This window comes from Dromiciops gliroides, chromosome 5 (assembly GCF_019393635.1).
Source record: "Dromiciops gliroides isolate mDroGli1 chromosome 5, mDroGli1.pri, whole genome shotgun sequence".
Taxonomy (NCBI): Eukaryota; Metazoa; Chordata; class Mammalia; order Microbiotheria; family Microbiotheriidae; genus Dromiciops; species Dromiciops gliroides.
Genome location: NC_057865.1, coordinates 17,487,116 through 17,498,986, shown reverse-complemented (window position 1 = coordinate 17,498,986; position 11,871 = coordinate 17,487,116). Strand labels below are relative to the sequence as shown.

The 11,871-nt window shown below is 52.6% G+C and overlaps 1 protein-coding gene across 2 annotated transcripts; it reads left to right on the top strand.

Moving 5' to 3' along the window:
• Positions 1 to 7,370: 7,370 nt before the first annotated feature.
• Positions 7,371 to 11,480, top strand: HOXA10 (homeobox A10). 2 transcript variants are annotated; one of them, XM_043965102.1, is made up of 3 exons: positions 7,371 to 7,787; positions 7,854 to 8,382; positions 9,939 to 11,480. In XM_043965102.1, the coding sequence occupies exons 1-3, from the start codon at positions 7,371 to 7,373 to the stop codon at positions 10,211 to 10,213; spliced, it is 1,221 nt and encodes a 406-aa protein (XP_043821037.1). In that variant the 3' UTR covers positions 10,214 to 11,480. The 2 variants fall into 2 exon arrangements, with proteins under 2 accessions (XP_043821037.1, XP_043821035.1); XM_043965100.1 differs by having other exon boundaries at positions 7,371 to 8,382.
• The last annotated feature ends 391 nt before the right edge of the window (positions 11,481 to 11,871 follow it).

The window sequence follows — 11,871 nt, the reverse complement described above, 5'->3', positions numbered from 1 at the left end:
GTAGGGCCTGCTGGATGCAGGTTGAAAAGTCAGCCAGACGGACAGAGAGATGCCTGTCAAGGAAATGAAGCAGACAGACACACAGAAAGAGAGACCAGGATATTGAGGAATGGTGGGGGGCAGAGGGGAGTATGTGTGGGATGCTGGGGGAGGGGAAGAGGAGGGAGGAATCTCTGCGCCCCTCGGGCTGAAAGCAGGGACTTCCTTTTCTTGCTAGTTAAAAATTAACTGAAATTCGCTGCAAGTTGCTAGAGAGTCGAGGCCTGGAGCTGCTCCCTGGTCGGAGGATTTGATTTCCTGGCCCAATAAAAATCACATCCTCTTGGTTGCTGTGACAATATGGTCATAAACCCGTCCGTGACTGGCCGATTTGCATATTTGGAATGCTCTGCTATAAACCCAGCCGAGGTTTTGAAGCAATTTCTTAGATGTAAAAATTAGATCTGAATAGCAGCGGTCTGGGCTCATTCTCCAGCATCTCTTTATGAGAGAGAGAGCCGGCTTTGAATACAGGAGACTCACGCTCAGGCCTAGGCGCACGGCGGCCACGAGGTGGCGCGCTTCCGATCAATGTCAAAGCCGCCGCCGTGGGAGCCTCGGAGCCTTGCAAGAAGCTGGCTTGGCCTTTGTTCCCTTCAGATCCTAGGAGAAGCACGTTTAAATTATCTCACTTTCCCCTGTTCCCAGTCGCAAAAGGGGGTCCTCAAGATAGGTTGTTAATCGCATTTAAATACACCCCTCCTTACACGCGGGAGACTGGAAAGGGCGAGCCAGCGGAAGAGATGGGCAGTGCCTTAGGAGCCCCCCTCAAGGTAAGTGCCCACAAGTTTGAAGGTTCGAGTCTCAGGTGGTTTCCGTTAGAAAGCGGCTCTGAGGGTTTGGTCAGGCTTGGTGGCCGCCGGCCGAGCTCCGTGCTTTGGGTTCAAGGTCCCCTGGGCTGGAAAGAGACGGAGCTCGGACCCATTCTGAAAGTTGGAGGTTCAACCCAAGGTTTAGCCTTTTTCTCCTTAGAGACAATTGTCTGTTTTGTTTGTACTGTTACAACCTCGGTCAAGCTGCCTGGAGAAGCGGCCAAGTGTTACAGAAGTAAGGTCATTTTCGTAGAGTTGCAGTCGTGTGCTGGTGTTTTGTCAGACGAGATCTCTCACCCTTAAAGTTTTCCCGGCTGCAACCTTCAACTCGGGTGGAGTCAGATGGCCCAATTCCTCGCTGGAACGTTTTGCTCTGTATTCTGCAAGACGGCTAGTCCCCCCCACTCTGTGCTGCTCCCTAATTCGCAGGCTGGCCTGGTGGGAAACCTTTGTTCGAGAAAGGGAAGGCCGCTGGGGAGTGAGCAGATTCAAATTTCTGCAACAGCAGAATTGGGAAGTAAATAACGTATTTTCAAAAGTGCACATTGTGCATGAACTCTGATAATGTAATCTCTACATCAGGGTTTGCAGAAAACTATATTTAAATAGACATAATTCATTTATATTTTTTTGGGCCACTTTGCCCTCCCTCTTACTCCTTCCTTCTCGCTCCCGGTCTCTGTCTCCCTGTCTCTGTCTCCATATGTGTTTCTATTTTCCTTCTTTTTTCTTTTCTTTTCTTTTCTTTTTTGGTTTCTTTCCTATTCGCTGTTTTCCTAAAACAGGCCTAGTTTCTGGAGCATGCAATAATGGGCGAAGGGATTAACCTAGCTCACTTTAAATTCCGGATATCGGAGAGTCTTTCGCTATCCCATGCCACCGAATTAGGCCGAGACCTCGGGTGACTTCCCTTACTCTGAGTCTGGCTTACTGGGAACCTGGGCTCCAGGGATCTTTCATAATTCCGCGCTTAGGCCTGTCCCTTCCAGGAGAGTGAAGGGCTATTTAGGGTGGGCAGGAGAGAAGTCATGAAACCTCTGAGTTTATGAAAAGGCCACTGGAAAGGCAGTGATGCCTGGAGAGGCTGGATCTCTGAAGAAAGCAAAATTTCGATAAGAGCTCGTTGAAACCAAAGGGCGCATCTATCGGCTTGGTTCAGGGCGGCTAAATAGGAAATGTTGACCTTATTGGAGATAAACGGGAAAAAACTGTAATTGCTGACGAAAAATGCTTCTAAAATATGGGCAGCGATCTCGGGAAAGCTACTGAATTCCAGAGTTCGTGAATTAGGCGATCCGTGACTGTCGTGGAAATAGTGTTTATTTTTTGCAGGCCCTTGCGTCCCACTTCCCAATACAAAAATCGGGGAGTACCACCATCCGCCCCTGCGTCCTTTAAATACAATTTGTTTACCAAGGGGATCAGCCTAGGAACTCAATTTAAAAACAAAACAAAACAAGCTTGCTTCTTGCAATAACAATTTATTATTTTTCATCCTATCCTTCCATTTTGGAAGGAAAATTCAAAGCAGGGTCAAAGAGATGTTTTTTTCTGGCGTTAGAGAATGTTCAGGGTGACTCAAAGCTCCCAGGCGAGGACCAGGCCTTTCTAATATCGTCAGGGACACGGAGAGCCATCAGGGACATCGGGGATCTTTTAGGGAATGAAGGCTTGGACCTGGAGAGGGCATAGGCATCCAGAGGAAGCATCCGTTTGGGTCAAAGGCATCTTAAACGATGCAAAGAAAGGAAGGAAAGTAATGAAAGGAGGTGACAGGGGCCGTAGCTCCAACTGGACGTTTCTTCTCAAATTGGGAAAAGATGGTTGGATATGGGAATATTTTATTGACGAAGGTAACACCACCATGTGACCATGTGAAAGTCGGTTTGGTCTTAGGATAGAGTCCAGGTCTGCAGCCTTCTTCACAGTCATGGGGGTGGGGGTAGCGAGGAGAGAGATCAGTGTTTAACTTGAGCTTCTGCCGCAGCTGTGGAATGTGGGTTTTGTAATCCAAAACATGCCCTAATTCATTGGTTCCCCAATATATGTGGCTCTGTATGCATAAACTGTATGCATTAACTGGAAAAATCTATGCTTCTAAAGTAAACAATAAGTGTAGATATACTCTGCAGGGAATCTAACATACTTACTATCTCTAGCATATGGGATGGAACTGGACCTCTGATTTCATTCTGATATGAATAATGCAGTACTACGTTGTATTAGAGAGAGAAGAAAAGCAAATGTAGCCAACATATTTATTACAATGCAAACACATACGAGGCCATGGGAAAGATCTAAAGGTATCTAACCTTGTTGGAGTCACTGTTACACTGTATTGTTGTTCATTTCCGGGGAATTCCTTGCCCTCCCCGCTGGGGCCCCGATTTACCCAGCTTGAAAGTATTCTAGTAAAGATAAAAATTAGAAAGCCTGTCGCTTGTCCCCTCCGTTGGCATTAGGCTGCAGCGGGGAGGGAGAGGCGGGGAGCCGCCTACTTTGGAACCGATCCAGGCCAAAAACCCATTTGGCTCTTGCACAGGGTCCTGACAAGTGACAGACAGATAACTCTGAAATAGGGGAGCGGATGACATTTTGTTTTGGAGGAGAGTTCGCTAAGGGCAGTGGGGGCCTTACGGATTTTCTCTGCTCTGGCTGGGCGACCCCAATTGTTGCCTCAGCCTCCTGAATGTTAGGTGTCGATCTCAAAGTCCTTTAATTCGATATTGGGGGTGGGATAGAATGGAGGTTTTTCTCTTCTCCGCCCCCTAACGAGGCACTTCGCCCAAGAGCAGGAAAAGCCCACACTTAAAAAACAGATTCTCAGCATTTACTACTCAACATTTTTAAAAAAAGCAGATTTGCTCTGAGAGTTAGTGAATTTAGGTTTACCCAAAGATTAGCGAGCTGGGGGGAACCTCAGCACCTTAAGTTGCTGCATTTAACAGCTTCCCACTGCAAAGATGAGGAGGGGGGTCCCCTGCCCTTGTAGCTGCCCGTGTACTTTGTCCACTTCAGTCGCGCTAAATAAGCTGCTCTCCCTAACCTTGAGGGTCCGGGATGGGGGGATATTTGCCCCTGGAGACGAGTGGGATGCACACAGACCCAACATATCCGTATCTTTGGCCCCGTGGGTCTTTAAAAAAATCCCCATTCATTCCCCCAGGGCCCAGCGTGGCCGGGGGGGGGGGGGGTATGCTGACCCCAGCAGCAGGCAGCAAATGATCCGGCGAGGGCAAGGAGCCGTGGGATGGAGCACCTGGACAAGGAATCGGCTCCCCAGGTTCTGGGAGTGCGGGGAGGGGAATGCCCTGAGTCCTGCAAGAAACGTGTGTGAAGGGTTTACCTCGGCTGCCTAGAATGAGGCATGATGCCGTTTGCCTTGGCCTTGTGAGCTATCGAGGAAAGCCGCAGGAGCAGCTCACAGGCGGTGGCGACGGCGGCAGCGGCGGGTTCATGATCTCCCTCTCCAGACACTAGGAAAAACTGACCCTCAGTGGCCCAGCACCAGCTCGTGCCTTAGCCCCTTCCCCAGACCGAGAGCAGCCGACGTTACTCTTCTTCGCCTCCTCCCTCCCTGTCCTCCTTTTTCGGCTCCTTGTACCCTTTCCTGGGTCCGGCTGCAGTACCCACCACCTGGCAGATGAAGTGTAACCGAGGAAACCAGGAGACTGGCAAACGCGAAGGAAAGGGGAGGAAGGGGGAACGCGGGACGGGGCGCCGCTGTCCAGGGCTTGGCTAGACCTTAGGCTTCTGCATTCTTCGAGTAGGACAGGAGGGGAAGATCTGCCTGGCTGGGCAGCCAGATCCCTATCCCACTTCTCCTCTGACCAGTCCAAGAGCTGCGGTTGATGGGGCCCCCTCTCGCCTCTGGCCTTGGCCGCTCTGAGGGCCTCCCTCCCAGAGCCGCGCTGCACATCGGCAAAGAGGCCTGGGTAAGACCCGGGCTCGGGCCTTTCTTTGGCCGCATCCCGGCAAGCCGAGCTGAGCCGGGAGCGACCTGCCCCAGGGAGCCCAGCTTTATACCTGCTGCGGGCTGAGAAAGGATCGGGAGCGTGGGCCGAGGGCTCGAGTTTCATTGCACTGAGAGCGCTCTGGCGCATGAGAAGCCTTGTAGGTCCGCCAGAAAATGGGGGGGGGGGGGAACGGGGCGGCAGGCGGTAGGGGCTGGAGGGGGGGCTTCTGGGAACACAGTGCAAGGAGTTAGGGGTGTGTGTGTGTAAAGAGGGAGACTCGGGAGAGATGGAGGACAAGAAGCAGGGAGGCCAGAGAAGGGCAGAACCCCTGCCGGATGCCCGGCCCGGGCCTCGTTCCCTGTTATAAAGACAGCCACTTCCCGGGGTCCATTTGATCACACCCGGAGAACGTCGCCTTTCCATAAACCTTTTATGGGGCTGGGGAAAGTTGTGACAACCTCTCCCATCTCTTGGCTTTTACAGTTGGCGATGAGGGACCCTCCAGGATGAGGAGGGAGAGGGAGGAGGCTCTGGGACTGCCCCTCCTATGGAAAATTGTCCCGGCTTTCCTGCTGCCTGACCGGCCCACTCCCAAATAACTTGTCCTGGGGCCTGTCACGACCTGGGAAGGAATTTCCTCAACTGAAACCCACGTTAAAATATCCGAATGGCTGACAGCTCGTTGGGGTTTGGAGGGGAAGGAGGGGGGATAAAGGAGGATAGAGGGGAGGGGGAATGGAGGAGGATAGAGAGGAGGGAGAAACCGAGAAGCCCGGGGGTGGGGGGTAGCAGTGACACTGATTCTTGTCAGATCCTCCGGGATTGTGTGAAAGCCAAGGCTAAAGGCTGGGGAAGAGGAAAGTGTTCAGAGCCTGGGCGGAAGTGTTTCCTTCCTCCCCACGATCCCCTCTTCTCCCTCGCCCCTTCCCCACGTCCCCTATACCCTCTTTGCTCTCTCTGCAGTACTGCGCTGATAGGGAAGGAGCAGCCTGTGGATGGGAAGATTAGGGCAAAAGAAAAAGAAGAAAGGAGTAGAATTTGAGTTTGATTTTATTTGGGAAAACTGACTTTTTATCGGTGGGGCTAGGCTCTAGGAAGCTTCCCAGCGAGTTGAGAATTCTTAGATTGGTCAGGAAAGAGAATCACATCTTGCCACCTTCGTGAGCACCATAGCACGTGTTCTGGCTGCCTAGCCTTCCTTTGCCCACTCTGCTCGAAACCCCGAAAGGGGGTAAACAGAGAAGTAACCAGTCTGCCTATCCAATGCCAAAGCCGGGCAGACGCTGGGCCCTGGCCTTTCTTTCCAAGCTCTCAGTCCCGGACCCAGGTATTCAATGCTGCCTTCTGTGGGCTTTCGTGGTAAACCTTTGAAAAGACACCAATCCCAGAAGGTGAGAGCTAGAAGGGATAGGGATCCTAGAGATCCGTTTGTATACACTAATCCTAAATAGATTCTGGAAATAATGACAATAGCGATAATAGCCAAGCGAAAGAAACAAACGCAGCCGGAGACGAAGCAGAGTAGCCGCTAAGGTAGAACGAGTGAGGCGTAGACCTAGTCTCTGTGGTTGGATCCGAGAGAAAAGAGATAGTCGCAGCGCCTTCCCCACTTACAAGAGAAACCAAAACGAGGGGCAGAGCTAGAGGAGCAGGGAGCCAGCCAGATACTGCTTTGTGCGGGCGAGGTGTACTTGTTCTCTGGGCGGCTGGGCCTCCAGGCTCCTTTCTCTTTTGGTCCTTCGTTCGTTAGTTCTTCGGCTCGTTGCCTTGGCCCGAGGCGCCTCGCCTCACTCCTCTGCGGAGCCCCGCCCGAGCTGCCAGTGTTCTCCGCTGAAGCTGAGAGCCTGCCTTGGACCAGAACTGACATTTGGGTCCCAGGCTAGCCTTATGCTCTGGGGACAACTAATTCCTCAAGAATTTAACGCCAAATCCCGTCCAAAATCTCTTTTGCCCCCTAAGCTGGGCAGAGAAATAGCAGGTCTAGAAGATACTGGGAGGCTATTGACCTGCCCTCCCCCCACCCCAGATCAAAATATGAAGAAAAAAAAAGGGAGAACCATCGACATATGCATGTAGTTTTATTTAAGTCAGTTCACATATTTGCATTATCCGGAAAGAGGCTTTTGGAACAAGGCAAAGGCAGACTCGGGCTCCCGAATAGCACTAGGTCGGAAGCGTCATAAACACCCCACTTGTTTACTATCTGATATCAGGGCCCAGGAGTGCTACAGAGATGAGCTTGCCCCCCCCCTCCCGCCATGAAAATGGGGTGCCTGACATGAGGAAGGAGGGATCCGGTGGCTAGTCCAAAATCCTGGTCGAGATCTCGCCCCCAGAGTCCTGAGCCCCAGCCCTAGGTGTTGGGGCGTGTGTCTCCGGGCCCATCAATATACATTACATATTTATATAAATTCTCAATTCAGAGGTCGACCTGAGACCAGCACAGCGCCTACGAAACCAAACTGGGAGGGGTCGCTGGGAAACCCTGGCTCTCCATTGGCTGCGGGAGCTCGCCGCGGTGCGGGGGGATCTCTAACCCTATTCAGCATGTTTTGTACAAGAAATGTCAGCCAGAAAGGGCTATCTGCTCCCTTCGCCAAATTATCCCACAGCAATGTCATGCTCCGAGAGCCCGGCCGCGAACTCGTTTTTGGTGGATTCTCTGATCAGCTCGGGCAGAGGAGAAGGCGGTGGAGGCGGCGGCGGCGGCGGAGGAGGCGGCAGCGGCGGGGGTTATTACCCTCACTACCTGCCACAAGCGTCCGAGTTGTCCTACGGTCTGCAAAGCTGCGGGCTTTTCCCGGTCCTGAGCAAACGCAATGAGGGAGGAGGATCGCCGGGCGGCATGGTGCCCTCGTCGCACCCTTACATGTCGGGCATGGAGGTCTGGCTAGACGGCCCCAGGTCGTGTCGCATGGAGCAACCGGATGGTCCGCCGCCCCCGAATCACCAGCCGCAGCCCCAGCCCCAGCAGCCGCAAGCCCAGCAGAACCAGCAGCAGCAGCCCCAGAACCAGCAGCAGCCCCAGAGCCATCACCACCAGCAGCAGCCGCAGCAGCAAGCCACCTCTTGCTCCTTCGCTCAGAACATCAAAGAGGAAAACTCTTATTGTCTCTATGATTCCGACAAATGCCCCAAAAGTTCAACGGCCCCCGAGCTGGCCTCCTTCCCCCCGCGGGGCCCTCCCGAAGTCTGCGCCCTCAACAGCAGCAACGGCGGCGGCGGGGGCGGGGGTGGCGGAGTGCCGGTCCCGGGCTACTTCCGCCTGTCTCAAGCCTATGGCACCGGCAGCTCCAAGAGCTATAACGCAGCGGCCGCCGCAGCATCGGGGGCGCAGCTGGGCACCCCCCAGTTCCCCCAGCAGCCCCAAGTTCGCTTCGACTCGCCGCCCGCTCTGGCTTCGGTCTCGGCTGAGACGGGCAGGAAGGAAAGCTCCCTAGAGTCGCCTCCGCCCACGGCCTTAGCTTGTGGATCCCAGGCGGAGGAAGAGACACAGGCGTCGTCCTCCGCGGCAGAGGAACTGTCCCCCGCTCCCTCGGAGAGCAGCAAGCCCTCTCCCGAGAAAGAGCCCATAGGTAAGTGTGCTTAAGCCACGGACCTGCCGAGAGAGAGTGGGATCTAGAGAGAGAGAGGAGAGGGAGAGAATCAGACAAGGGACGGAGAGGGACGAAGGGAGGGGAAGAAAGAGAAGGGGGGGGGGGGAGAAAGTCAGATGTGGAGAGCCCTCGAAAAAGCAGAGAGCCGGCAAGGAACCCCAAGGAAAGATGAGGGAGCCCAGCAGCCGGCAGGCTCGGTCTGGCACGCAGCTTCGCTCCAGCTGACCTTGTGAACTTGGTTTAGTATTTTTTTTTTAATATTTGGGCGTGGGGACGCAGTAAAAATTAATGTCCGGCTTAGAGCGCTGCCGACACCCTGCCTCTGCTCTCTAGCCCCAGGCTTGTTCGCCAGGCGAGCCGGGTTGGAGGTGATCAAGACCAGGAGGCCAGGGAGCACCACCACCATCCTTCTCGTCAGAATCCCCAACCCAATTGCCCCAGCCCACCCGTCCAGCCCCGCCAACGAGGAGAAGGTGGTTCGCAGATAACAAGGCTGTTTGTAAAGCTTCCAAAATAACCAGCCGCCGGCGCCAATAAATAAGCCCTATTAACGGGCGAAGTTGTAGTTTACGATCCCAAATGTCTTTTGCAAAGTCACAGTCGCTATAAGATGCTCCTTTCAAGAAGCAGTTGCAGGGAATCTCCTGTGACACCCAGCCCAGTCCAACTTACCCCAAACATAGAGCTTGGAGTTAGAGCATAGTAGGGCTTTCCCCCCTCTTTTACCTTGGAATCCCCCAAGTTCCTATATTCTTGGCTGGGGGTTAGGGATGACACCCAATCGATTGTTTGCCCTCTTTCCTTTTGGCACAAATTCAACCGTCTTCCACCATCCCCAAGCCCACCCTCAGTCCAGTAGAGCCCGGTTGGGGCAGCAGCCAAGGTCCCCTCCCCCAAGCCTTTCCTGTCCTGACCCTGGGGCAATCATGGGACTCCCTGCCCCCAAGCTCAGGGGGGCAGAGGAAATGCTTGTCTGCGAAGGGGAAGGAAAGGCAAAGAAAGGCGTTAAGTTCAAGATATACGGCCGCCCTTCTCCGGGTGCCCAACACTCGCTTCCAAGCTCTCCTCCGCGCCCTCCCCGCTAGCTCCCTTTGTGTGAAAACAGGTGTTTGGAGAACCAATTAAAACGCAATTTGGGGGGTGTGGGGGGGTTCTGAAGGGAGAAGAGAGAGCCAGGAGGCCTTTAGAAAATGTCTTCTAATGAAGTCGCCCCCCTCCTCGGCATGACCAAAGGGGAGATTTGAACCCCTTTCTCTCTTTAGCTTTCAGCCCTTCCCCCCTCCCTTTCCACAGTCTGGGGTCCATTAGGGATGATGTGCGGGCAAGGCTTTTCAACGTTGTCCTGGGCCAAAGCAGCCCGAGGGCTCCCCGGGAGCCTGAATAGTCAGAGCGGACGCCTGCTGCCAGCCCGGGTCCTCCGCGCTGTGCTCTAATGCAGGCCTCGCCGTAACTTGTCTTCCCCCTCCCTTCTCGTTTCTTCCTCTGCCTTCCCCTCCCCTTCTTTCCCTTCCCCGCTTTCTCTTCTCCGACCCCAGGCAACGCCAAAGGTGAGAACGCGGCTAACTGGCTCACGGCGAAGAGCGGCCGGAAGAAGCGATGCCCGTACACCAAGCACCAGACTTTGGAGCTGGAGAAGGAATTTCTTTTCAACATGTACCTAACTCGAGAGCGGCGCCTAGAGATCAGTCGCAGCGTCCACCTCACAGACAGACAGGTTAAGATCTGGTTTCAGAACCGACGGATGAAACTGAAGAAAATGAACCGAGAGAACAGAATCCGGGAGCTCACAGCCAACTTTAACTTTTCTTGATGAGCCTCCAAACGACCACCATGTTTTGACGGTGAAAAGAGCCAGTAACCCTTCTTCCTAGGCGCTAGAGATTCGCACCTGTATCACCCGGAGTCAGGAGTTTGTTTCCCCCCCCCCACCCCTTTCTCCATTCTCCAACTATCTATAGCAGCTTTTCAAGACGAGATTTGGGTGGGGATTGTTTGCTTTGTCTTGTTTTCTGGGGGTGAATGGGGTGGGCACGCCTCCAAAACAAACAAACAAATAAAACGGGCAGCCACGTCAAGCGACGTCTTGGGCCGAGCTTGCTCGCCTCTCTTGGTCTCCACTCCTTCCACGAGCCAAGTGTCATCTCTCAGAGGGCTGCGCGTGTCTAGGCAGGCTCCGAGTCCAGGCGACCCTGGAGACAAGAGTGTACTCATTGTAAGCGCTAAGGTGTCTGTGGGGGAGGTAACGGGTGAGTAGTCGAGGCTTTCCATTTTGGTCGCGTTCAAATCAGAGTTGGGGTGAGGGATGTGTGTGAGAGAGAGACTGGTTTTTTACCTTGTCGTTCCTAGTTTCTTGCTTTCTTTCTTTCCGAAGAGAAGGTCTTCACCACCACGAACACGCAGGGTGAAAACGAGGGCGTGACTTTGTCTAGGGTGAGAGAGGAGGGAGAGATGGAGAGAGGGAGAAAGAGGGAGAGAAAGAGCGGAGTTCCTTCTCTCTTTTCTCGGCCAAACTATCACAGCTTTAAACATGGAGCAGGAAAGGGAGACCTCTCTTGGCTCCAGCCAAGGTCTTGTGCTGCTCTGGCATTAAATGTTCACACTTACCTCTGACTCCTGCTATCTTCCCTGTTGTAGATAGTGACATAATGTAGTTTTGCTTATTATATTATGTGGAATTAGTGGATTTTTTGTCTCTAAGTAATGTTACCACTGGTAGCACGTGACAAGCACACACAACTGTCCCTGCCTTATGGGGAGGGGGGAGTAAATTTCGCTTTTATTTTGCTCACTGAAATTCATGGAACCCTTCAGAGGACTCTAGCAGAAGGGGTAGAAGAGAGAAAGGGAGACATTGTTCGGATTTCCTTTATACTGTGAAGTTACATGCATAAAAGGGTCAAACCTGTAGGTGCAGAAACAAAGAGAAGTCTAAGTACAAATCTGTATAAATGTCTATTATTAAAGAATTGCCAATACTGTTTGAAGCAAATGCATTCTATCGTTATTATAAATGTTAGTCCTAGCTCTATTTACTTCTTACCTTAAATCAGAATAAATTAATATTGTAATGCTGCTGTGCGTGGAAAAAAAAAGACAATGTTTATGTTCTTATATAGAAGAATAAAAGCCGTGGAATGAAGCCTTTTAATTTTACCTCTTTTGTGACTGTTTATCTTCACCACCCACTTTATCTCGTCCCCAACTTTTACAACAGGAATAGTGCCTGGGCTCCCTGCAATTACTCGAGGCATCCATTTAAATATTACCTAGACAGTCGTAATTTGTCTCGGCCGTAGAGCAATGCGGCTCTAAGGTTTGTGGGCTTTTGTTCCCCTTTTTTATGACTTGCTAGTATATCTGGATTGTTGCTGACTTGGACAAGCGAGTGGTTTCAGTCGAGTGAGGAGCTGCATAGACAGAGGAAGCCACAGAGTATTTCTGGACGGTAGAGAATGGATCAGAGATCGA

Excerpts from the sequence above, each read along its gene's own strand:
- HOXA10 (XM_043965100.1), top strand. The coding sequence starts at position 7,371 with ATGTCAGCCAGAAAGGGCTATCTGCTCCCTTCGCCAAATTATCCCACA. Across the intron at positions 8,383-9,938 it reads TCCCGAGAAAGAGCCCATAG|GCAACGCCAAAGGTGAGAAC; the intron begins GTAAGTGTGCTT and ends CTCCGACCCCAG.